This window comes from Simochromis diagramma, unplaced genomic scaffold (genome assembly GCF_900408965.1).
Source record: "Simochromis diagramma unplaced genomic scaffold, fSimDia1.1 OVJJ01000514.1, whole genome shotgun sequence".
Lineage (NCBI taxonomy): Eukaryota > Metazoa > Chordata > Actinopteri > Cichliformes > Cichlidae > Simochromis > Simochromis diagramma.
Genome location: NW_024387346.1, coordinates 2,924,183 through 2,949,092, shown reverse-complemented (window position 1 = coordinate 2,949,092; position 24,910 = coordinate 2,924,183). Strand labels below are relative to the sequence as shown.

The 24,910-nt window shown below is 39.4% G+C and overlaps 1 protein-coding gene across 2 annotated transcripts in view; it reads left to right on the top strand.

Moving 5' to 3' along the window:
• The window catches only part of hydin (HYDIN axonemal central pair apparatus protein), a 56,528-nt gene that overhangs the window by 4,508 nt on the left and 27,110 nt on the right, over nucleotides 1–24,910 (top strand). For both annotated transcript variants that reach the window (XM_040006827.1, XM_040006825.1), the window contains exons 6-40: nucleotides 1,045–1,244; nucleotides 1,516–1,640; nucleotides 2,182–2,383; nucleotides 2,566–2,740; nucleotides 3,369–3,468; nucleotides 3,738–3,856; nucleotides 4,154–4,377; nucleotides 4,545–4,612; nucleotides 4,728–4,969; nucleotides 5,364–5,464; nucleotides 6,127–6,262; nucleotides 7,325–7,489; nucleotides 7,585–7,737; nucleotides 9,744–9,982; nucleotides 10,098–10,395; nucleotides 10,504–10,647; nucleotides 11,114–11,257; nucleotides 11,798–11,890; nucleotides 12,138–12,352; nucleotides 13,065–13,239; nucleotides 13,851–14,060; nucleotides 15,019–15,201; nucleotides 15,360–15,534; nucleotides 15,954–16,084; nucleotides 16,362–16,489; nucleotides 16,824–16,960; nucleotides 18,622–18,749; nucleotides 18,857–18,970; nucleotides 22,699–22,779; nucleotides 22,912–23,061; nucleotides 23,206–23,445; nucleotides 23,778–23,907; nucleotides 24,020–24,142; nucleotides 24,357–24,527; nucleotides 24,661–24,834. In XM_040006827.1, the coding sequence (XP_039862761.1) occupies nucleotides 1,045–1,244; nucleotides 1,516–1,640; nucleotides 2,182–2,383; nucleotides 2,566–2,740; nucleotides 3,369–3,468; nucleotides 3,738–3,856; nucleotides 4,154–4,377; nucleotides 4,545–4,612; nucleotides 4,728–4,969; nucleotides 5,364–5,464; nucleotides 6,127–6,262; nucleotides 7,325–7,489; nucleotides 7,585–7,737; nucleotides 9,744–9,982; nucleotides 10,098–10,395; nucleotides 10,504–10,647; nucleotides 11,114–11,257; nucleotides 11,798–11,890; nucleotides 12,138–12,352; nucleotides 13,065–13,239; nucleotides 13,851–14,060; nucleotides 15,019–15,201; nucleotides 15,360–15,534; nucleotides 15,954–16,084; nucleotides 16,362–16,489; nucleotides 16,824–16,960; nucleotides 18,622–18,749; nucleotides 18,857–18,970; nucleotides 22,699–22,779; nucleotides 22,912–23,061; nucleotides 23,206–23,445; nucleotides 23,778–23,907; nucleotides 24,020–24,142; nucleotides 24,357–24,527; nucleotides 24,661–24,834 (5,593 nt within the window). The remainder of the gene's footprint in view (nucleotides 1–1,044; nucleotides 1,245–1,515; nucleotides 1,641–2,181; nucleotides 2,384–2,565; nucleotides 2,741–3,368; nucleotides 3,469–3,737; nucleotides 3,857–4,153; nucleotides 4,378–4,544; nucleotides 4,613–4,727; nucleotides 4,970–5,363; nucleotides 5,465–6,126; nucleotides 6,263–7,324; nucleotides 7,490–7,584; nucleotides 7,738–9,743; nucleotides 9,983–10,097; nucleotides 10,396–10,503; nucleotides 10,648–11,113; nucleotides 11,258–11,797; nucleotides 11,891–12,137; nucleotides 12,353–13,064; nucleotides 13,240–13,850; nucleotides 14,061–15,018; nucleotides 15,202–15,359; nucleotides 15,535–15,953; nucleotides 16,085–16,361; nucleotides 16,490–16,823; nucleotides 16,961–18,621; nucleotides 18,750–18,856; nucleotides 18,971–22,698; nucleotides 22,780–22,911; nucleotides 23,062–23,205; nucleotides 23,446–23,777; nucleotides 23,908–24,019; nucleotides 24,143–24,356; nucleotides 24,528–24,660; nucleotides 24,835–24,910) is intronic.

Here is a 24,910-nt window from a genome sequence, read left to right as displayed (position 1 = left end):
CCAGACTTTCTGCATAAATGTTTCATGAAGTCTCAGTTAGAATCAGAATCCACTAAAAAAAATTGTCCTAAATGTTGAATTTAACTAAATTAATTACACGTAAATTTTCTGTGTAATTTTGGTACGTAAATACAATATGAAATTAATCAAGAGAATATACTTGATTTGTATACATTTTCCTTAATATTTAATTATTTCAACAAATAACCTTCTGATTTTGTCACATATATAATTTAAAAAATGTTTTTTAATTATTGGTTCATGTTTATTAAGGAAAGAATCTTTTTTTTTTATTGTTTTAAGGGTTAGGACTCAAGTATGATATTTTTGGTTTGTTTGTTATTTACATTTGAATAACTGAGCAGCTAATGGAATAAACAGCTTGTTTCTCTCACCCCAAACCTGCAGCGTCAGATGGCTGCCACTTCCTGAGCCTCATTGTGTCTGTGGTTTCTTCCTGTTAGAAGGGAATTTTTCCTCCCCACTGTCACAAAGTGCTTGCTGATGGGGATTTCTCTATATTACTGTAGGGTCTTTGCTGCCTTGAGGTGACTGTTGTTGTGAATTGGCGCTATAAAAATTCAGTGTAAGAATCAAACTGGATAAAATTAATAATGGATTGGATTTATATAGCGCTTTTCAAGGCACCCAAAGCGCTTTACAATGCCACTATTCATTCACTCTCACATTCATACACTGGTGGAGGAAAGCTACAGTTGTAGCCACAGCTGCCCTGGGGCAGACTGACAGAAGCGAGACTGCCATATCGCGCCATCGGCCCCTCTGGCCAAGACCAGTAGGCAAGTAGGGTAAAGTGTCTTGCCCAGGGACACAACGACCAGGACAGAGAGCCCTGGGATCGAACCGGCGACCTTCCGGTTACAGATGCGAGTCCTAACCCCCTGAGCCACGGTCGCCCATAAATTGAACTGCTTGTATGCCCAAATTCAGTGGCACAAAATTATTTAACAACTGATATAATAAAGTATATTGAGTTTATAGAGTTTGTGTGGTTGCAACAGGCTTTTCTCCTTGTCTACACAGGACTACCACCATAGACTGGTTTGTGTGACAGAGAGGGAAAAGTTTGAAATTCCAATCCGGGCCATTGGGCCACGTGCCATTCTTGACTTTCGAGACAAGCTTGACTTGCCCGTGTGTCCTGTGAAAGCTTCAACTGAGAAGACTCAACTTGTTTGTAACGTAGGAAACAGCAAAGCCAAATTCAGGCTCCACACAGAGAGGTGAGAGTAAAACAGTCATTCTTGTACCCAGTGAATAGTTATTTTTAAAGTTCAGCTTGTGAAAACTGATTTGAAAAGCTCAGTTAAATACATTTAAGAAAAAAATTCAGAATCATAAGTGAACAGAAAACATTTTTTACCTACTTATCAAAAATTACATAATGGAGTCTTGGGTATACCTTTAACTAGACTTTACAGTACTTATTGTTGGGTCTAGTTAAAAGTTTGCTTTTCCTCTGTCAGTTTCTAAAACAGTAACCTATTATTGCAGGCCTTTTTCAGTGACACCTGAGTTTGGGGCACTCGATGTTGGCGAGAGTATGCAGGTGACTGTGGTTTTCCACCCAATGAACACAGGAAACCACAGGCAGGATCTGTTGCTGCACTACCATACTGGTGAGAAAACAAAACTGTGACACCAATGAGACTTGTGTTGAAGACTCTTCAAGATGTAACAGATAAATACACACTGATAAGGGGCTTGCGAGAGCGGTGCGTATGTGTTTGTTGGTTAGGGGGCCAGTGAAGTCAAAGGTGACATACTGTAGGTGATGAAAGAGAATATAGCCAGTCTTTAGGGAATGAAAATTCAGCTCATAATGGCTGTATTATATCACATTTCCTGCTTGGTATGGCTAGATCAGAGGGGTTGTTTTCTCTTCTCCCTGATTTCTTCTCATAGTACATGTTACATCTTAGTGACTTTGGTATACTGCCAGAATCTGGTATTTAGGAATCTCCTGTTGTCTTTCAATTAGACAAGAGTAACCCTGTTAAATTTCACTTAAATCCCGACAGTATTCCTCCATATTTTTACAAATGACTAATCAAAACAAAAATAGACAAAAAAGGTCTCTTGATACCTATTCTCCACCACTTATGTTACCCTGTGGTAACCAGTTACTAGGTCACAAGCACCATGATATCTTCTACTCAGGTGAAGATGTGTACATTAGCCTGCATGGGTCTTGTGAGGAACTGAACATCCACCTTGAACCTGACTCCATCTGGATGGAGAATACTTATGTCTCCCTGATCAGTACACGCACAGTGTCCCTCACCAACCACAGTGGCATCCCTCTTCAGTACTGCTGGACTGTGTGGCCCAGCCAACAAGAAGAGGACCTGAGCTTACTGAGGTATTTATGCATGAGCACAAAATGTATTTATTAGAGCATGTGTTGCCAGAAATGAGCTCGGGTACCCATCACATTCTTTCTGTCTTGTAGATCTTTGTCCTTGTACTGGCCTCTTTTTCTCTCTGACCCTCCTCATTTGCTATTTGTTATACTTTTCACTGTCTCTCCCTACTTGTCTCTAGGGAGGGCTCAGTGCTCCAGCAGAAGGAAGAAGTCGAGCTAGGACAGTTGCTTAAGTCTGACCCTGCAGGGATCCATTACCTCCCGCTGCAGTCCAGAGCCCCACAGGAACACAGAAGTCAGGATGCAAACGACTACCTCTTGGCCCTTTCACACTGTATAACTGTGGAGCCTCCGGTGTGTTTGTGTTTCATTGTCTTGTCGTGTGTTCACATGATTTTCCTCTTGCCAGACTGATTAGTTGAATACTTAAATGTCATTACATTGCCCATTGTTTCTTTTCCATCAACTCTAGAGGCAACAATGCCTCCTATAGTACGTCTGCATAATGTAATAGTTTTAAGTGGGGAGAAGGAACAGGAGCAACAGCACTTGAAATTTGTTGATGTTTCCGTGAATCATTTCTTGCAGCATGCTCTACCCTCAGAGCTGTATTATTGCTGTGAGAACAGAATTCTGAAAAGGTTGATCAGATCTGATGTTAAAACTGTCACACAGACTTTGTGATCAAGACTGTTTGCATATAACTTCTGTCTGATTCTTCTGTGACATTAGAACCACAGATTAGGGCCTTTCTCTCCAGAGACCTTTAGAAAGTATGAGCTGCTCTGTCTTCTGTCCCCAACTCAGCCCCATTCCCTGGACAAAGAGATAGACAACACAGAGTTAGGGAGGTCACCTGCGTGTGTGTGTATGTGTAGAGTAAAGCCTGACCAAAAAATCTGTCGTTTTCTTCTTCTTACGTTTTTGTAATGTTTGCATTTTGTTTCACTAAAGTAATTATTGTTGTCTTTATGTGTTTCAGGAGGGGGAAATATGGCCCAGCACCACAGCGAAGTTCACCATCATCTTCAAGCCTGAGGAGGCCAGACTTTATCAACAAACCATATACTGCGATGTCACAGGTTCCGGTTTCTCAAACACACACACATACAGCAGCAAAAGATAATAATTCATAATGTTATCAGTTTAATCAGTACTTTTTGTCCATTTTAGTCATGTTTACATTGTTAAAATATAGAGCAAAATCACAGAAACACAGAGGCAACTTTTAAACTTCACCGTCACATGCATAAAATCTGTGTGATGTTTTCTTTCCTGTGGCCCTACAATTTTCCTTTCTCCGTCTTTAGCTCTATTGTAACTCTTTCATCATGGCTGTTTGTCATCTTAGGATGTGAATCACCGTTACCCCTCACAGTCAAGGGCAAAGGCATGGGCCCTCAACTTGTGCTTAACTATGATGGGATGAACTTAAAAGATTTATTCATAGGTGAAAGATTTCGTCAAGAGGTAAGAAAAACCAAGCCAGTGTGAACACGTTATGTTATTCCCAGTATGGCTCTAATGTAGAATGCTTGAGCTACAACTTTGTGTGAGTTGAATTCAGCCTTGGTGGATGCACTGCAAGGTTATAGTTCTTATCCACAAGATAACAAAACAGCATATATTGTTAAAAAAGCTGTAAAATAAAATAAAAACAAAATCAAAAGTTTTTCTTTTGACAGTTTTAATGCACAAATGTAATGCTGAAAGATGAAAGATGATCAATATTGGGTATTTGTTCTCATACAAGAATTCATTCTTCAGGTGCAGTTGTCAAACAAAGGGCCAATTGATGCCCCTTTCAGGTGGTCAAGTCCTGACACCACTTTTGGCCGCTGTTTCTCCTTCAATCCCGAGGAAGGTGTTGTTCCCTCTGGCGCCTGCCAGATAGTGGAAGTATCGTTCTGCAGTCCCATTCTGGGTTCATTCTTTGAGGAGTTGCTGCTAAGTGTGGCAGGACAACCTCAACCACTGACCTTCACTGTTGGGTAAAGTTAGCAAGCAGCGAGCCAGTTCTCTGCCAGGACATTTACATGTAACACAGCACAAATAAAAGCTGACCCAGCTGTAGTAGTGGGTCTATTACACTCTCACTGCATATTTTCAAATCTTATTGTTCCCGAGGTTTCAAGGTTTCTTTGTCTCTTCTTTGCAGGGGTTCCGTCATTTGTCCCACAATCCACTTCAGTGTTTCAGAGCTTAATTTTGGGGATGTAGCCTTTGGTACATCACTTTTGCTCTTCTAGTTTTTATAACATATATCCAGAGAATAATGACAGACATCATCTTAATATTTTCACATTTTCTCATATTTGCTTCTTTTAATCTCCCTGCATAGGTTTTCCAGTAACAGTTGGTTGTGCGCTCTTCAACCCTTCCTTTGTACCTGTGAACTTCATCCTGCGTGTCTTGGGAGACGGGCTGGGCTCTCCTAGTGTTAGCTCATTCAAACAGATTTCGGATGAGTCACTGAAAGATTGGCAAGGTTATACTGCTAGAGATCTTCATCCATGCCCTGTGGAGTTCACGGTCAGCCCGGCAGCAGGCTCAGTGCGTAGCGTGTCCGATGTTGACATTAAGGTACAGTTTATTAACACCATCCCCGCCACTGACAAAATATTCCAGCAGTCAGTGTTTTCATGTTATGAAATCGTAGGAAAAAACCTCAAATATTCTGTTTTTATTTTTATATACATGTAAATTATGTAGATTATTTAGATAATATAAAAAATATCTGGGCAATCTTGAAGGATTAGTAAATCTCATTGACATATTTTGCTGGTTTAGAAAATAATCAGATCTCTAGCCAGCAGTCATCATCATGGTGGTTACCCTGTCGATACTGGGGTCTTTAAAGCTGAAGGTGACATTAATGAACTTTCCTTCCTTTCCTTTTAACCTTAGACACTTGTTGTCCTGTCTGTGTATTGGTGTATTTGTGGTCTTGTTGTATGTCTGTGCGATGTTTGTACAGGTCACACTGTGCTCCAACACAGTCAGGACATACCAGCTGTCACTGGTGGTGGATGTTGAAGGTGTTGGGGAGGAAATTCTGACTCTGCCTATAAATGCTAGGTACATAAACATGCTTAATGTCCAGACGTACTCAAATAAACAGCTATTGAAGTCATTTCTGTCACAGCAAAATGAATCTAACATGTCATACTGGGCCCATTTACACAGATCTTTATTCTCTATTAGCCTAAGACTGAAAATCTTTTTCCCTTTGAAAAGGGAAACGTAATAAAAAATGATGAATAAGAATGAATGGCCATCCATCTGATATAGGAAAATAGAATAAAATGTCTTTGTTGTGGTGTCTTGGTTGGTGGATGAGACCCATAAAATCCATGAAACGACATACATTACTATAATTTTTCTCATTTACTTTTTACTATAAGTAGTAGTTTTTACTCAGCTGTACTTGTCATTAGAGATTAAATGGAACATATTATGTTCATTACCAACTCTTCAAGTCAAGCATCCCTTAAGGATCCCAATTAGTAGGGTGAGTGTTAAGTAATCTCTTCTGTCATCTTTTTTCCTAAAGCAATGTAGCTTTTTTTCTTCCGGTAGTCTCTGTTGCACTTTTGTTTGTTTGCATCCATTGAACTTGAACTTGGAGGATTAATAGAGTTTAGGCATGATGAAGTGCAATTACACATCTTTTATTCTCCTCACCTTTTCCTTGTTTTTCTCCTGATTGTCTGACTTGCTTTTTTCCCCTTTGTTGATAGGTGTGTTGTGCCTCAGATTTTGGTGGATACTCCAGTGCTACACTTTGAAAGGTGTTTCCTCAATCAACCCTTCGAACAGAAAGTGCGGTTGACCAACCCCAGCAATTTGCCTGCCTGCTACGGCATGCTTGATCAGGTTGGATGGACCACCGGAGCAACAAAAATTATAGAGTTTACATGTTTTGGCAGCCACTAAAGTGTTTTACACTGTACCTTTCCTTTTCAATCAATATGAAGTTGGAGCCAGGAGAAAGTTAGCTTAGCGTAAAAATTAGAAATTTGATTTGGCAGATTTCTATATCAGACGCTGTTCCTGATGCAACTGCTAAGGGATTTGTGTCTCTTCCTTAGAACAAACTGGGATCTTTCACTTGTTAGGCAAATGTGTAAACAGTTACACTGTGGAGCCATGAGCATAAAGATTGGAAATGAGCAAACAAAAGAACTGGCTTTGTCTAAATATAATCAAATGGTAAATGGCCTGTATTTGTATAGCACTTTACTAGTCCCTAAGGACCCCAAAGCGCTTTACACTACATACAGTCATCCACCCATTTACACACTGGTGATGGCAAGCTACATTGTAGCCACCAAGACCTCTGACCACCACCAATAGGCAACAGGTGAAATGTCTTGACCGGCAACCTTCCGATTACAAGGCGACCTCCCAACTCTTGAGCCACAATCGCCCACAAGCAACATTGTGTCTGATTTGACTTCATCTTCTCAGCCTAATAAACAGCTCACTCTTCTTATTTTGGAACTCTGCGTGTGTTTCTTGTATTTCACTCAAAAAATGTTTATTTGGGATTAAGTTTAGAAAGTTATGTCAGGTGGTTCCACAAAACTGTGTCATGTAACTGCTAAGAAAGTGTTTAAGTTTTATTTGTGTTATTTTGCTTTGAATTGATTTGGATTTTTGAGACAAAGGGCAACAAAAGCTTTCGTTATATAATCAGTGACTGTGCTTCATATATATATAGCAGAGATGGATTCTTTGTGTACACATGCACTGAGGCAACTTGTGGGCGACCGTGGTTCAGGGGGGCGCTTTGGGTCCCTAGAAAAGCACTATATAAATGCAATCTGTTATTACACATGCACTGAAGCAACTTACCTAAACACATTTTGTACCAGATCTGTATGCTGACATTAAAACTTAGAATTTAGTTTTTCTTTTTGCTCTCCCTGTTTTCAGGAATATGAGGAGAATTCTTCGCTGCTTTTAGGCAGTTCTGCACCCAGAGGAGTGATTCATCCGGGCAGCTCCGAGGAGCTTCCTGTGTGTCTCCTAGCTAAGGCCCCTGGAATGCTGCATCACACAATACGTATTGCTGTATTTGGGAGCTCCCAGCCACCCCTGGTCAGTGGAACTGCATGTGTGGGAGTGCAAGTTGTGTGTAGGTCTGAATACCGGCATGGTGCTTATTCTCTAATCCTACTTCTGTTCTGTTTCAGGAAGTGGCCTTATCATGTATTGGGCACGGGCCACTAGTTCACATTCAAACCACACAGCTACACTTTGGCAAAATCCCAGTTCTGATGGACATTGGCAAAACCCTGCTCCTGTCAAACCACTCGCCTATTCCAGCTCACTTTACCACTCCAATGGTACAAACACTCACCCAAGAAAATAAAAATACCATTTGTGACTTAGACAGGCAGGCGCATACTATTTACTTCATATCTGTCCAACCATAGATCTGTTCACGTATTAGCAGTCCGACTTTCTTAATTGCTGTGATTGATCAATTATCAGTCTAATTGGATATGTAATTTATGAGCTAATGATTTTACTGCTATGGTAACTCTTGAAATAATTAGTTGCTGCTTAAATTTGAGAATGAGAATAAGGGGCTTCCTTTGCACTAGTCATTTTAAACCAAATTGTGACATTTTACCAATTTACAGGGAGTGCAGAATCATTAGGCAAATGAGTATTTTGTCCACATCATCCTCTTCATGCATGTTGTCTTACTCCAAGCTGTATAGGCTCGAAAGCCTACTACCAATTAAGCATATTAGGTGATGTGCATCTCTGTAATGAGAAGGGGTGTGGTCTAATGACATCAACACCCTATATCAGGTGTGCATAATTATTAGGCAACGTCCTTTCCTTTGGCAAAATGGGTCAAAAGAAGGACTTGACAGGCTCAGAAAAGTCAAGCGTGCAGCTGCCAAGATGCCACTTGCCACCAGTTTGGCCATATTTCAGAGCTGCAACATGACTGGAGTGCCCAAAAGCACAAGGTGTGCAATACTCAGAGACATGGCCAAGGTAAGAAAGGCTGAAAGACGACCACCACTGAACACGACACACAAGCTGAAACGTCAAGACTGGGCCAAGAAATATCTCAAGACTGATTTTTCTAAGGTTTTATGGACTGATGAAATGAGAGTGAGTCTTGATGGGCCAGATGGATGGGCCCATGGCTGGATTGGTAAAGGGCAGAGAGCTCCAGTCCGACTCAGACACCAGCAAGGTGGAGGTGGAGTACTGGTTTGGGCTGGTATCATCAAAGATGAGCTTGTGGGGCCTTTTCGGGTTGAGGATGAAGTCAAGCTCAACTCCCAGTCCTACTGCCAGTTTCTGGAAGACACCTTCTTCAAGCAGTGGTACAGGAAGAAGTCTGCATCCTTCAAGAAAAACATGATTTTCATGCAGGACAATGCTCCATCACACGCGTCCAAGTACTCCACAGCGTGGCTGGCAAGAAAGGGTATAAAAGAAGAAAAACTAATGACATGGCCTCCTTGTTCACCTGATCTGAACCCCATTGAGAACCTGTGGTCCATCATCAAATGTGAGATTTACAAGGAGGGAAAACAGTACACCTCTCTGAACAGTGTGTGGGAGGCTGTGGTTGCTGCTGCACGCAATGTTGATGGTGAACAGATCAAAACACTGACAGAATCCATGGATGGCAGGCTTTTGAGTGTCCTTGCAAAGAAAGGTGGCTATATTGGTCGCTGATTTGTTTTTGTTTTGTTTTTGAATGTCAGAAATGTATATTTGTGAATGTGGAGATGTTATATTGGTGTCACTGGTAAAAATAAGTAATTGAAATGGGTATATATTTGTTTTTTGTTAAGTTGCCTAATAATTATGCACAGTAATAGTCACCTGCACACACAGATATCCCCCTAAAATAGCTAAAACTAAAAACAAACTAAAAACTACTTCCAAAAACATTCAGCTTTGATATTAATGAGTTTTTTGGGTTCATTGAGAACATGGTTGTTGTTCAATAATAAAATTATTCCTCGAAAATACAACTTGCCTAATAATTCTGCACTCCCTGTAGACAGACTAATGATAAAATTATGTAGTCTCACTGTTTGGTGTAACATTTATGCACAAAAAATGCTGTTAACCTTTACTGTTGACTAGACTTCAACTTTCATCTCTTGCTCTCTCTTAATCTCTTATCTCTCAGAGTTCATTCATAGCAAACCTTTGCAGCACAGTTATAGAAAATGCTCCCACTTGATATTTTCATGCATCACATTTAGTGCTGGAACGACCTATTGGAGCTTCTACGCTGCTTTGTGTTTTTTCCTCAGCTCATGATGTTCACACTATGAATAGACTCAGATTTTTGTTTCTGCTTCCTTAGACCATCAGAAAGCCCTTTTGGCGTATTGAGCCCAGTGAGGGGGAGGTGCCACCATGGAGCCAGGTGGAGCTCAAGGTCGTGGTGCATCTGAAGGATACAGTTCCGTTTGAGGGCAAGTTAGAGGTTTCCATACAGGACAGTCAGCCACTCACTGTCCTCCTGTCTGCCACTGGCACTGGCACTACAATTGTCAGTGACAGGCCTTTTGGTCCCAGCCTTGACCTGGGCACCCACTTCAGGTAGAAATCCCATTTTCATAGACTAAAATGGAGCGTTTCCTAGTTATTAATTCACGATGTAGATGTGGATAATACGACACTGACACTATCCTTCGTCTTTATTCTACTTTGTAAGTCATGAAGCATACCAGTACCACTTCAAGCTCTGCAACCATGGCAAGCGAGTACACCGGATGTACTGGAAGGTCGATACCTCACAGCCCACTGCAAAACTCTGCAAAGGTGGCACCTTGCCCGACCAAAGCTTCCTACCCCCTATCTTCACTCCTAAACAGAGAGATGATGCAAGACGTGGATCTTCACTCCCTTCCAGCAGGGAGAAGTCGATGGTTAGCCTCAGACCGTCTCGTCTGGAACTTTTTCCAGGTGGCTCTGCTGACATGGTGCTGACAGTCTCTGCAGACTCCCCAAAGGTGAAATAGTTTGTTGCAAGTTAAAGGTTTGCGCATGCACTAAATGACATGATGTAGCATAGTAAGCAGCATAGAACATGTAAATAATGCTTCTTTTCGACAACGCAGGTTGTACGTGAACGTCTGGTGTGCTACGCTATAGTTGGCCAGCAAGGGTATCAGGAGAAAATCATGTCTGTAGACATTGCTTGTCGCTTTGTGGCTCCGCTGCTCAGCATTTCCTCAAAGCAGCTGAACTTCTACATAAAGAAGGTTAGTCTTGAGCAAAAGTTAGAAACATTGCCTTGTCTAGAATAAAGGCATATACTGAATGCTCTCTATTGTAATGCTCTGTAAGTTGCATGTATTTTTAAATATTATCTAAAGCCTAGTTAAAGGCTAAAGTTAAATATCCATAAGCTACAACTTTGATAGATAGCTATGTCAGTCTTACAGGTGTCCTTAATGCATTTCAAGATTCACAACCAAATGCCACATAGATGTTGTTTAGTTTAGGGATATTGTGACAGGATGTCTAGCATATTCCAAACTCTGTATAGTTTAGTGAAAGCATTTAGATTATTTTAACATTCAGATTTTTTGAAAATTACAATAGTTTAACCTTGTTAAAGACATCATTAGCTCACAGTTAACAGCTAGTTGTCGGTTAAACTGCAGCAGCTTCATTCCTGTCCTTTATTGTGTTTCATTTAATTAAGGATTTGTATATGTGTTACAGGTCAAAGGGGAGAGTGTGCGGCCCCTGTATGAGAAGCTGATCTTGAAGAACGTGTCCTCTCTGCCTGTATCCATGAAGCTGTCGCTCATAGAACCTTTCTCTCTGTGTGAGGCCTCAGGGGAGCACAGTACAGCCACCACTAAGGTGCACATTGTTGTTTGCTAGTTGTTTTCGTTTTAAGTTCCAAGAAAACAGATTTCCTGGATTCTCACTGTTCTGTGATATAGCCATGCACCAATGTTTGTGAACATTTTTGTGGAAACATGTTGTGTTCTTACTGTCTTGTAAATGGGCTTTCCTCCAGATTAATGTTGTTATTTTGTTTTTGTTATTGTGTGTCATGGATATCTGTATGTGGTTGTGGGACTTCACTGTATGTGCACTTCAAACAGCTCCATTCAAGATATACAGATATAGTAGTTCAAATTAGGGCATCCATAATATGCAATTCGAATTTGAATTTGAGGAATTGCACTTTTCTGTAGTGGTGATTGAATGATCCTGATTAGAAGGATAATTCTGATAAACTTGGGTCCCGTGGCAGAATTATAATAAATATTTTATTAAATGATTTCTTTCTTCCAGGTGCAAGACCATGCTCTGTGAAAGAAGTGCTCTTACACTGATTTGCCCAATATACTGAAGTGTTATAACTCCAATAATAGTCTTGTGTATTTTTTCCAGTCTGTGGTTTTAGGCGACAAGTGTGAGGCTGAGTTGTGGGTATGCTTTAATCCAGCTTTCTATAAGGATCGAGTGTCACACAATGTGGATGAGGTAACTATGATACATGCTGTTATCTTCTTTCAGTTGTGCATTTTTGAGCAGTGCTTATTCACCTGGATTTACATTCAAATTAAATAGGCTGGATAGAAGTAACATTTACTTTTGTTTATTTTATTTTTTTTACTCATTTAATGATCTAAAACTAATGTCTTAATTAAGCTATCAGATAATCCTTGGCTTTGAATAAATGTTCACTTACTAACATAATTTTTTCCCTCTTTCTTGAAATGGTTTTCAGTATCTTGAGGTAAATTACTTGGGACACCCACAGCAGGATGTAGTGGACCTGCATGCAGAGGTCCACTACCCCAACCTCGACTTTCCCTCCACCACTGTAGATTTTGACTGTGTGTTAAACTGCACAGAGACTCACAAAGTCATGACCATCACAAACTGTTCCCTGCTTCCTGTGTCCTATTACTGGACCTTTCTGGATGACCACATTAACAGCAGGTATAGTCACACAGAATCTGGCCAAACAGTATTAGAACATATATCACATTTATAAACCAGACACTGCAGTATCATGTTGTATAATTGTAAAGTGATTGTGTGATAAGTCTTTTAAACCCAGATTTGTTCTGTTTTAGATGTTATGTGGGTCAGAAACAGCCAGCCACATCACTTAAGAAAGAGATTATAGTGCTATTACTGTGTTAATACAGAACCTATTTGGATATTTATTTTGACCAAGTAGTCTAGTGTCAAGTTTGAGATCAAGTATCTGACAGCTAAAGCAAATCCACAACAGAATCATGTGTGTTTGTATAAACATGACCAAAACATTTCAGTGAGTTAACTAATTTCTAATATCTGTACTTGTTTTTAAAAAAAGAAATCTTGGATCTGTAAGATGCCAAAGTGAGGAAATATCCTAAATATTTTAACTTCAGATCTGAGTAAATTTCTCTTAAAGAGAGAGGAAATACAACTGCACGATCAACTGATTCTGATTTTAAAAAATGAAATAACAGGTCCACTTCAAGAAGATCTTGAATTTGTTTGGGTTTTTTTCCACCAAGATGCTAAAAGATAGTATCATATTTTTCCTACTTTGCAGAGAATTTTTCATATGTTCCATTTATTGTAAGATTCCAATGCAGTGATTATGAAAAATATATTTTTAAGTTTAGGGATGCTTTATTTGACTATTTTGCTCTTATAGAAAAACAGAGATGCTGAAAGGAAAAAAGAAAAAGAAGCAGAAACTTTCAGAAAGTCAACTGGAAGAATGGAGGCTCTCCTCTGCAACTCTTTCACCTGCCTTTTCAGCTCCTCAAACCCCCCTGCTAGCTGCAGATCAACAGAGCAGCACACAAGCTTCTGTTCGTGTGGAGGAGGTAAGCAAATATTTCCATGTAGGAAATTTCTTCTTTTCTTTCAGGCGCACGAAACATAAGCAGATTTGTTATCAAAAGAAACTAGACATAACATTTATGTCCAGTTACTTATGAGTCTTTGCTAAAATAATACAACAATGCCCTTAAAAAAGATAAAATTGTTTTATTGTCACAAGCCAGTTGTGTTGTGTTGTGGCGTTCCAAACAGATTACCAACAGTGCCCTCTGGTGGACAATCCATGCAACATGAATAATGGTTGAAGGGCATTTCTCCTGTTTTCCTCATTTCTTCATCCATGAATTTTCATAGTAGATTCATGGATGTAGTGAAAGAAGGCATGCAGAGGGTTGGTGACATGGTCCGCTGTGATGACGCTTAAAGCAAGCAGCTGAAAAAAAGAATAAATCATTTGGACTCTAGTTGCAGCTATGATTATGTTCTTCACTGATTCAATCATAAAATAATTTTTTTATAATCAAATTTCATTAGATTCTTGTCTATACATTGTAAATATTTTAAATGTATTGTCCACCATCTTTCAAAACTGAGATTCAGAACATTGCTGAGAGTAAAACCTAAATAACATCTGGTTTTCTCGTTGTGTGTGTAGGTATTTGATATTTTGCCGACACATGGTCATCTGCAACCTGGGGATCAGCAGGCAGTCACGTTCTCTTTCTACGGCCACGAAAATATCAGCAGACAGGTGGTCGCGCAGTGCCATGTAGAGGACGGGCCTACATATGAAATCATTCTCAGAGGACACGCATCAGAAATCAACTACACCCTTGACACCACCCATTTGGACTTTGGCCAGCAGGTGCGTATACAAGGCACCTTAATTCTTACGTTTCTTACGGGTATCTTTATTCCAGCCAGCTCCATCTCTCCAGTGGTTAAAGTTCAAAGTGTAAGTATTTGGACTCTCAGCTTAAACACTATCAATTTAAAATAAAATAATGAAATCTACATTAAGGTACCAAATCTCAGATTTAATTTTAGTACGTTTATATTAATATAGAAAGAACTGTGTGGAGCAGTTTTAACATGAAGATAACGATAAAAGGGCTCCCATTTGACTCAGAGCCTTATAATTCACAATAGTTTACATTTAAACTGAGGTGCAAAGAGTACAAATTTCTAAAGGTAATAATGAGAATACAATTCAAAACTGCTCAGATCCAAAGCATATTGCTTTGCAAATTGCTGTTAGACCCTTCAAGAAGTGAGTTGGGTTGACCTGTGTGAATGCCTAAGAAAGGGAGGAAGGGTCAAATGATATTCGCTGAAACATTCGAAATGACACCATGTGCATCTCTCAGCTTAGTTTTGAACACTTAGAAAGTTAAACACTGTATAGAAAGACTTACATTTGCCATATTTCTATACACCAATCAGGCCTAACATTATGACCACTGACAAGTGAAATGAATAACACTTTTAATTTTTTACATCATGGCATCTGTTAGTAGATTGGATTTGATTCAGAGTAACATGTTTTTGCTTGCCCTGCTTGGGCCCTTATGTGTAAAACTATCCTTTCTCATATTTTCATAAACCTTAAGATTAAAAAATTGTCCATTACGGTCAATGCTTTTTTTTTGAAAAACAAATTGTTTTCTCTACCAAATTCAGTATACTCGGTCACTAGGTGGAGTACTTTGTCTGTTTGCAGTAAGCTGCTTGACATGATCATTAATAAAAGTAAAGGTACAGTTAACTTTAAAAGGCAGAACAGTGTTTCCTCTCTCCTCTTAGTCTTTGTCCTTTGCTTCTAGCTTTTTCATTGTGTAGGTGAAGTTGATGTAACCCTGACAAATACGGGCAAGGTGGGCTTCAAATACAGTATACACCCTCATAGAGAGGAGGAGGATGAAGGGGTTGGTGAGAAGGAAGCACGGAAGATGAAGGTCTTTGAACATGAGGTCAGACCTGGTTGGCCTACAGTCATTCCTGCTCAGGTGAGCTTATGAGTTTGCCATTTCAATTGTGGATGTTCAAAGCTATTTTATCACGAAAAGGATGGCTTTCCTTATATGTGTGTGTGTGTGTGTGTGTGTGTGTGTGTGTGTGTGTGTGTGTGTGTGTCTGTGTCTGCGTGTGTGTGTGTTTGAGACAGGGTTACCTTGATGCAGGCATGGTACAGGTTCTCCGTGTACTCTACCTTCCGGGCATTCCTGAAGTGTTTAAGAAGAAGCTTCAGATGCAGGTGGCTTTCCTACCACTGGAGGAGATCACTCTGACTGGTGTGGGAGTGTTCCCCAGGATCAGCCTGAATTTACCACGAATCCTGTGTATGCACACACACACACACACACACACACACACACACACACACACACACACACACACACACGCACAGAGATGTGTTCAATCCAAAATCAATGAGCTAAAAGATGAATATTTCGCTCATTTAAATTTACTTTAAAATAGTGCTTTTGCTCAAAATAAATAAATGATTCTGCATCAGACAAAAGGGCTGAAAGTAGGACTTATAAATACATATGATTACATCAGTGTGTTACCATCTTATAGAACTATATAAGGATGTTGTCAATTATCCTTGTGAACTCATATTTCCCTTTTTTTCTCTTTAAACCAGTTTTGTTGAAAAGCATCAAGCTCAAACGGTCCATAATAGACCTCTGTTGTGATGACAGTTCTTGAGACACAAATTCAACTTCTTATTTCTGCACTGTGATTTCTCTTACAGCGGAGGAGTGTTATAGTGACGTGTTACAGCAGGCCAGAACAGCTGTGGAGAAAGATGGAGTCAAAGAGAAGCTTATATATGAATTTACTGTTCGGGGAGGAGCAGCAACAGAGGCGACGCGCACACTCACAGTCAGTAACTTCATATTAGTGACACCTCACATTTTCTATAATTTTGTTGAGGATTAAGAACAAAATACCTATTAATATGTATGCTGACTTGATATTGTGGACATGTAGGGAATTTATGAGGATTTGTAGGGAAAATTAAGCACAAATAAAATCCCTTATTGCAGAGGTATTTACAGTTGTAGATTGGTAAGGTTTGTTTGTTTCCTCTGTTGAGTTTTGAGTGTTTTTACCACTTCTTGCATCCCCTGCTATTCTCTGTTCTCTCTTTGACCTCTAGTATGAAGATCTGCTTCACATGGAAATCGAACGATTGTTGGTCAAAAAAAATGCTCTTGCTGTGGCTAATAACTTGCTGGAGACTGAAGAACCACAAGAGTCCTTCAGAAAGTGGAACAAGCTAATAAAGTATGTAAACACAACTACACACATGCATTGTGGTGACTCTGTTTTGAAGTGAGAACTTTGTCAAACTGTGCTGGGGAATTTGTGACTGTTTAGCTTTTTTTACTTTGTGCACTCTTGATACGATGTCATTATATCTTGTTGAAAGTCCACAAATCTATAATATAATGTATAAGATACTTCAGTTCAGTATACAAAGCAAAATTATATTTAGTAAAATTATAATACATATATTCTAAACATGTTTACAGACTTTAGTCTAGAGCAATAAGTTATACTGCTAACATGCTTGTTTGTGCCCAGTGTTTTATTCTTATTATTTAAATCTTTTTCCCAGGTTCCAACTCCCAGAGTACATTCTGGATTTTGGTTTTGTCATTCCTGGCAAAGTCGTGAGTCGTGCTGTGAAGGTCAGCAATAATGGATCAATACCTGTGTCTTTCCATCCCACTAACAAACATCTTGGGGACACAGGTAATGCAATGTCCTCCTACTTTTTCAGGTCATCGTCGCTTTCTCTCTCTGTTAGACTAATTTACAAGAACAAAAGGAAAATAAACTTGATCTCTGATAACTCTAGAACAAAGATGAGGTAGCTGAACAAGTGACAGTTTTACCTAAAACCCTTAGATCGTTAAAGAAAGATTACAACAAGACACAAGGTTACAATCTTGGATGTGGATAGTTTGTTAAAGGCAGGCAAAGACAACCTGTGTTTTTTAAAATGCTTGAAATAAGGATTAGTGGGGTCAGGTTCATTGGTGAATCTAAATTGTCCGTAGGTGTGAATGTGAGTGTGAATGGTTGTCTGTCTCTCTGTATTAGCCCTGCATCAGGCTGGGAACCTGTCCAGGGTGTACCCTGCCTCTCATCCTGTGGTAGCTGGGATAGGCTCTCCAGCCCCCCTGCAACCTTGACAAGGATAAGCAGAAGAGAATGGATGATGGATGGATGGTTGGATGGATGGATGGAATAAGGATATGTTTGGAAGTGTATTTAAGACAACTGGTGCTGCTTTAAAGCAGCATCAAGTATTGATTTCTTATAGTTGTTTTTTTCTAGCTTAGTGTGTTCTGAAAGAAGATAATAGTCAAAGGAGCTTGCAAAGAAAAGCGTCTGGACTTCTTTAAGTTGCTTGAAGACGTTTCACCTCTCATCCGAGAAGCTTCTTCAGTTCTAAGGTCAAATGGTGGAGGGTCCCAGATATAAACCTAGTGGGAGTTTCCCCCCACGGAGGGACAAAAGGACCCCCTGATGATCCTCTAATCGCCTGAGCCAAGGTGTGAAACTGGGTGTGGGTCCCCATCAGCCAGAGTTTCGGGTGTGTTCATTGTGAAACCTGGCCCCACCTTATCATGCGAATTCCTGATGTCAGATGGCCCAGGATGTGAGTGGGCGTTAAGGCGTCTGGGAAGGGATCTCAAAACTGGATTATAGATGGCAGAGAGTTGGTGTCGTAAACCCCCGCCTCTGTTCAAAGATGGTCGCTCACAGTGGACATAGATGGCTTCTTTCACTCCTCTTTCAAACCATCTGTCCTCTCTGTCCAAAATGTGAACGTTGGCATCCTCGAAAGAGTGTCCTTTATCCTTAAGATGCAGATGGACTGCTGAGTCTTGTCCACTCACATCCTGGGCCATCTGACATCAGGAATTCGCATGATAAGGTGGGGCCAGGTTTCACAATGAACACACCCGAAACTCTGGCTGATGGGGACCCACACCCAGTTTCACACCTTGGCTCAGGCGATTAGAGGATCATCAGGGGGTCCTTTTGTCCCTCCGTGGGGGGTTACTCCCACTAGGTTTATATCTGGGACCCTCCACCATTTGACCTTAGAACTGAAGAAGCTTCTCGGATGAGAGGTGAAACGTCTTCAAGCAACTTAAAGAAGTCCAGACGCTTTTCTTTGCAAGCTCCTTTGACTACAATGACCTGGATGACTGAGAACCTTCACAGACATAAAGAAGATAATAGAAAATGTAGATTTGTAGCAGTTTTGAAACCATCTTCATGTCTAAAGCTTTTGTACACAGTGGTGAATTTAAGTATTCACCTCAAGTATCATTTTTTTAAATTTCTCTTTAATTTAAATGATTTTAAAATAATTTATGACTCTTTTTGGTTCCTCACAGGTTTTACAGTAGACTTTGAAAGCATGAAGAACCAACCTCGTGATGAGACGAAGAGTTTCACAGTTAAATTTGACCCTCAAGGAGTCAACCTGGATTTGGGTTATACGAGTGCTATTCTCCCCATCCAGGTATACACAGGCTTACACCTGTACATGTCCACAAACTAAATTTGTGTCTTTTCACTCTCCCTCTATATTTCAATTTGGATCTAAGAGGATTTTCTTTGCTGTTACAGGTCGCAGGTGGTCCAACGGTGCAAGTGCGACTGTGTGCAGTGGTAACCATGCCAGCTGTCACAGTTTCCAGTGATACGATTCAATTTGACACTTTGCAGTGTGGCATGTGTCAGGTACACCATGATAACAATGGATGATGACTCTGTGAAAGTTCTTTTCTCTTCCTATTCCTTTCTCGTCTAATATTTAATTTGAAATACTTAGTAAGTCAAAAATTGCTGTGCCTTGAAAATATTTTCCAAGGCACAGCACATTTCCCCCATTCTTTCTTCTAATTCCACCATAATAAGCAACAAACAATACAAAAGAGTACAAACAATATTTGTAGTGTATACAAAATTATTACAAAAATCAAGCAAACGATAATAGCGATTCAGTTTCACCATCTAAGTGTATAAATAAGGCTCAAATATTTATATTAACTCTCTGTCTGCGTTTTTTTTTTTTTTAAGCTCTACTGTTATTCCATTGCATACAAAAACCAAATTCATGTTTCATCTTTTTAATCCATCTTTTATATACTTTGTGTATAAATTGAATTTATTTTCTTCATTTGTGATTGGACTAAAAGATGTAGGTAGAATCATATAACCATCCACAGTCAGATGATACAGAGAACCAGTGGGTACATTCATTCAAATATAGCACCTTTCAAGACAAAGATCACAAAGTGCTTCACAAAAAAACAATAAAAATTTAAAAACAAAAACAGAATAAAGAACAAGGTAACTAAATGCAAATCAGAAAGATGAGTTGGGTTTTTTTTTATTATAAGAGACCACTGAGTCCACAGAGCTAAAACTTAAAGGGAGAGACCTCCAGCATCTGTGTCCCATTCTGGCAAAAGCGCTGTGTCCTTTAGTTTTCAGCTTGTATGATGTACAGTAACTGTGTCCTTATCAGAAGACCTCAGGGACCTCTTGGGGACGTATTGCTGCAAAAGTTTAATGATTTAAGCTGGTGCTTGACCATTAAGAGCTCTAAAAGTCATAACCAGATGTCACAGTCTGTGCTTGCTGACCGTGTGGAGTGTGAATAGTGGACCCAAACGCAGACAAAATGAAGCATGGAACGTAATTTGGTTTTAACAAAAACCGAGCTGTTTAATATAGCTGATGGCAAAAATAAAACAAAGGGCAAGGTATGAAACTAAACAATAACCTAAACTGAGTAAACTAGAATTAAACATGGAAAAACCCTGAACACGGCCATGGAAAAATCTGGACACGAGGAACATGAATACCTGGAACATGAAACATGGAAAGCAGGTGACCTGACAACAAATGACAGAAAACTCACTAAATACACAGAGAGGTGACGAGGAGAGTGGAAACACATGGGGAACACAGCTGAAATGAACATGACCCCACAAGCAAAACTAAACACACTGAACAGGGAACATGAGACTGTCAAAACAAAAAAGGAAACATAGGGAGACGTAGACTGGGACACGCGAGCTTGACACAAGGGTCGAGGTAAGGCAGACATGAGAGCCAGAGAGAGGGAGTGAGGGAACACGAGAGAGAGGGAGGAGGAACATAACTCAGACACAAAGGATGAGGAAGACCTAAACACAGGGTACACGACAGACTCATACACCGAAGACATGACACTATGGACAATGTAGTGGGGACACACAGACATGGGAGGAACCTAAATAGACAAGAACTAAATAGAGAAACATAGGGTTCAAACATAGAACTAATAAAAGCATTGATAACAATTTCCAGTTTAGAGCATGATACAATGGTACTTAACCTAGAAATATTTCTTAAGTGATAAAAACATCTTTGTGTAATTTAAGTTTTCTAGGCTTAAAATGATTGCATTTTGAAAAACAATACTTAATTCATTTTAACCAGGTGAACATAAATTGAGCTGATGTGCAACTTAAAAAATCAGTCGAGACAAGAATCTTTTTGTTTCAATGAACAGTGAAAATCAGAAATGGTTCCGCCAGGTACAGGTGCTTAATCCTCAGGCTGGCTGAAACAGACAGAAAAACCTGAAAACATTTACAACATGCATGACTGACTTCAGAATGCGAAGGAAGGCATATTTTTCTCCAAAACATTGACTAAGAGATAATAGATCCTGACTGAGTTAGAACAGATACTAAAATACAGTAAGTAGATGCTGTGTGTATAAAACAGTTATTAACAGTTAATGAAAGTGGTTATTTTTATGTATTTAACAAATATACTGGGTCTGCTACTTTTGTGAGTGTTTGTTTTGAAAACATTAATGGGTTCAAACATGTTTGAATTACAGTGTGGCCTTAAGACAACAATTCTGATGGCTAAAGATCCAAACGGGACACACACAAAAAAAAAAAAAAAAAAAAAAAAAAAGAGTTGCAGTGTGTTCCACTGAGATGAAAAAAATATATGCAATTACAGTAAAATCTATTATTCAAAGCTAACCACATTTGCAAATTTCTCATCTCTATATTTCTTTTCTTGGACTTGAGCATCTTTATATAATTCACAGTCCTTAGTTATCATTACTGGGCCATGGTGCAGCCTTTCACATCATCTTTTATTTTAAATTTGCCTTTTTTACCAGTTCCCCCTTTAATTCAAGTTTCTTCTGATTGGCTGTTCCTCACAATTAACAGTTTTGAACAGCAGGTAGGCACAGCTGTCAAGCACAGAGCTCTAACTGGGCTCACTGTGGTGCCCTCCTACATATAGTTACCAAGAAATTTATTTATTTTTATTTTTTATTTTATTTATTTAGGACAGTGCATGTTAATGAACATAAATGTAAAAAAAAATTACATGAATGTAAACATACCAGATTATAGCCAAGGGCTAATTTCCATCTGTTATCCTTAAGCATAAAAAATAGACATAATAATTCATAAAAATTCATCATTCATTCATAATAAAAACTCCATCACCAAACTCACACATACACACCATTCTGTTCCCAAATAAAACATTAAAACTATACAACTTATACATGATCACACGCTTGATTTGTCCATAACCAGTTTTTAACCTTTGCCTTAAACAAATTGAGTGTAGAGCATTCTCTAATGGGTTGAGGAAGACTGTTCCACAGATGGCCACCCTGGACAGAAAGGACGTTCTGCCCAAATGCTGTCCGTCTGTAGGGTATAAACAAGTCTCCTCGGATTGTAGCTCGAGTGGTCCTGTCTGAGCTTTCTTTATGCCTAATGAACTGCTTTAGTGGTGGTGGAGCAAGCTAGTGTAAGACTTTATATATTAAACACACTCTTTTAAGTTTCACTAAGTTATTGAAGTTCAGTAATTTATGTTTTTTTAACACATGACAGTGGTGGTGGGAAGTTGTTTTTTTGTCAAGTAGTTTTAAACTTCTTTTATAAATGTTTTCAATAGTTTTAAGTGTTGTTGGACAAGCAAGTGACCAGGACGTCAAACAATAGTCCATATGAGAGATGATCATTGAGTAAAAATAAGTTTTTGCAACATTCATATTTAAATTATTACGTATATGATTAAAATTTCGATTATTAAATTTAAGTACCTGGGACACTTTATTTATGTGACTCTTGAAGGATAATGTTGGGTCTAGAATGACCCCAAGATATTTAAATTCTGGAGCTAATTCAAGCTCTACTCCATCCAGGAATATGTTTGACTGCTTCAAGTTTAAGGGGCGTTTTGAAAATTACATACAGACAGTTCCGGTAAATCAGTGAATTGTCAGACCTATACATTCGAACCTTTGGTATTCTAAAGCCATGAGTAAATCTTTTTAATTGAAACCAGTTTTAACTTGCAGTAATGCGATGTCATTATATTTAATGACATATTGTTGTGCAAAATGTAAGAATTTCTTTATAACCCAACAGATGAAGACAATACAGCTGCTGAACCATGAGTCTGTGCCGTGTCACTGGAGCATAGCTGAGGAGGTTAAGCCTTTTAAAAAGGTATGACTGTTGTTATTTTGTGGATAATATAAAAATGGAATCCACAGGCCATCTGTGTCGTGCCAAGAAAGATATCAGATAGAGAGAAATACAATAAATGTGATGCCTGCATTTGTTCTTGTTCTCACTCAGATCGATAAGTTCCTGCCCCTCTACAAGCGTAAAAAAGCCTTGCAGGAGCAGCGTCCACCTCCAGTGGTGTTTGAGATGTTTCCCTCCTCTGGTGTGCTGTCCCCTGGTGAACGGGTCAATGTCCACATAAAGTTCAAGCCTGCTGATGGGGTGAACTGCTTTTAATATTAGAACAATAACTGTTAGATATAATTAGTAGCATAACATCATACTGCTTAATCATGAAAAAGTAGCAAGAGAACGCGATATAAAATATGACAAAAGACCTACTGTTTTGCTCTATTTGTCTTTCAGTGTCCTTACAACAGACGGCTAGTCGTGCGAGTCACTGACAGCACCCAGGAGGTGTTCATCACAGCTCAGGGTCAGGGTGAGGATCCACATCTTGAGTTCTGCCCTTCGGTACTCGAGCTGGGCCCTTGTCTCCCTGCCAGCACTGATGTTGAAGCTGAGGTTACAGTGAAAAACCCCTGTTCTTTCCCCATTGAGTTTTACTCCCTGGAGTTTGACACACAGTATCTCCAGGAAGAAGAGGTAGCACTTTTTTTCTATAGTTTCAGAAATATTGTTGCAAATTTACTTTAAAATGAAGTGCATGATTTTTAAAGGCAAGGCTACAAGTGGTGTAGTAATATGAAGAGATTATGTGATTTCCTTTCATTGGTAAAATATGGCATGATTAAAAAGGCATCAGAGAAAGAGACAAAGTAGAAATGCTGTGCAATGCAATTTTTTCACTACAGTTAATCTCACACAGCTTTCCTGAATTAAATTATCTGTTTTTGTCTTTTGCATTATGTGGTGTCTCTAATAAGACATTTTTTTCTGGGTTTTTAACTGCCCTCTCTTCTCATGGTCACATGCAGATTCTGCGTTTGATGCAGGATTATAAAGACAACAGTGTGTTACTACTTCCTCCACGTGTCCCGGGAGAAGGGCTTCCCTCAGAACTGCTGGACTATTACAAGGAGTATTGCTCCAAGATGAAAGACGGAGGTATCTTTAAAGATACCTAAGCAGCTATTGATAATATACACACAGTTATGTCAGCACATATTTGTTTAAATGTCTGTCATAATGTCACTTTTAATCGATCTGTGTGCCCCAGAGCTGAAGGCAGGTACGGGTCATGACGATCAAAATGAAGACACCCAGGGAGGAAAAAATAAGCCTAAACTAGATGAAGACCACCCAGAAATTAGAACTACAGGTGTGAAACCACCTGAAATGTGTAAGTACAGCAAGTTTCTTCTTTGTTGGTTCTCAGTCATCCAGGCTATGATCACCTTGAGTTGAAAGCAACAGGACTTCTTTGTAATGTCCTTTAAGATGTTTCACTTCTCATCTAGCAGTTCATAAAAAAATGCCATCAATTTTCAGACTTGTGTAATTTTCTTTGCAAACATTATTTTGCTTGTAAAATTAACATTTAAATTCAAATTCAGTTTTCTCAGAATTGACCAGATTGGCGAGCAGCGAGAGTCTAAGACAGTTCGAGATGACCCCTATCTGCAGAGCAGTTGCCCGACATATGGGTGTTGACCTGTCACCTGAGGCTCTGATTGGACGCAACTGCAGAGGCATTGCTATTATCGTATATGGAGCCCCACTGACAGGTTTAAAAACACATTCTGCAATGAAAGAATTTAAATGACGATAGTGTATAAAACAATCATCCCCTGCTGGAGTCAGTTAACTTGATATAAAAGGTGTGTGTGTGTATGTGTGTGTGTCTCTTTTTTTTTTCAGATAAGAGCAGTATAGCAGCTGCTCTGGCACTTCGGTATGGAGCAGCGTGCCTCTGTGTTGATGATGTGGTTACAGATATGCTTTTAAATGGCACTTCACCGGTTAGCCTGACAGCCAGACAACTCTTTGACTTTGCTGCTACAGAGCATGCTCAGAAAAATGCTAAGGAAGCTGGTAAGCTGGAAGCTAGAAAGCAGCTTGTGATGGAAAAATGAGTAACACCTTTAACTGGTCATTTTCAGTTTTAAGT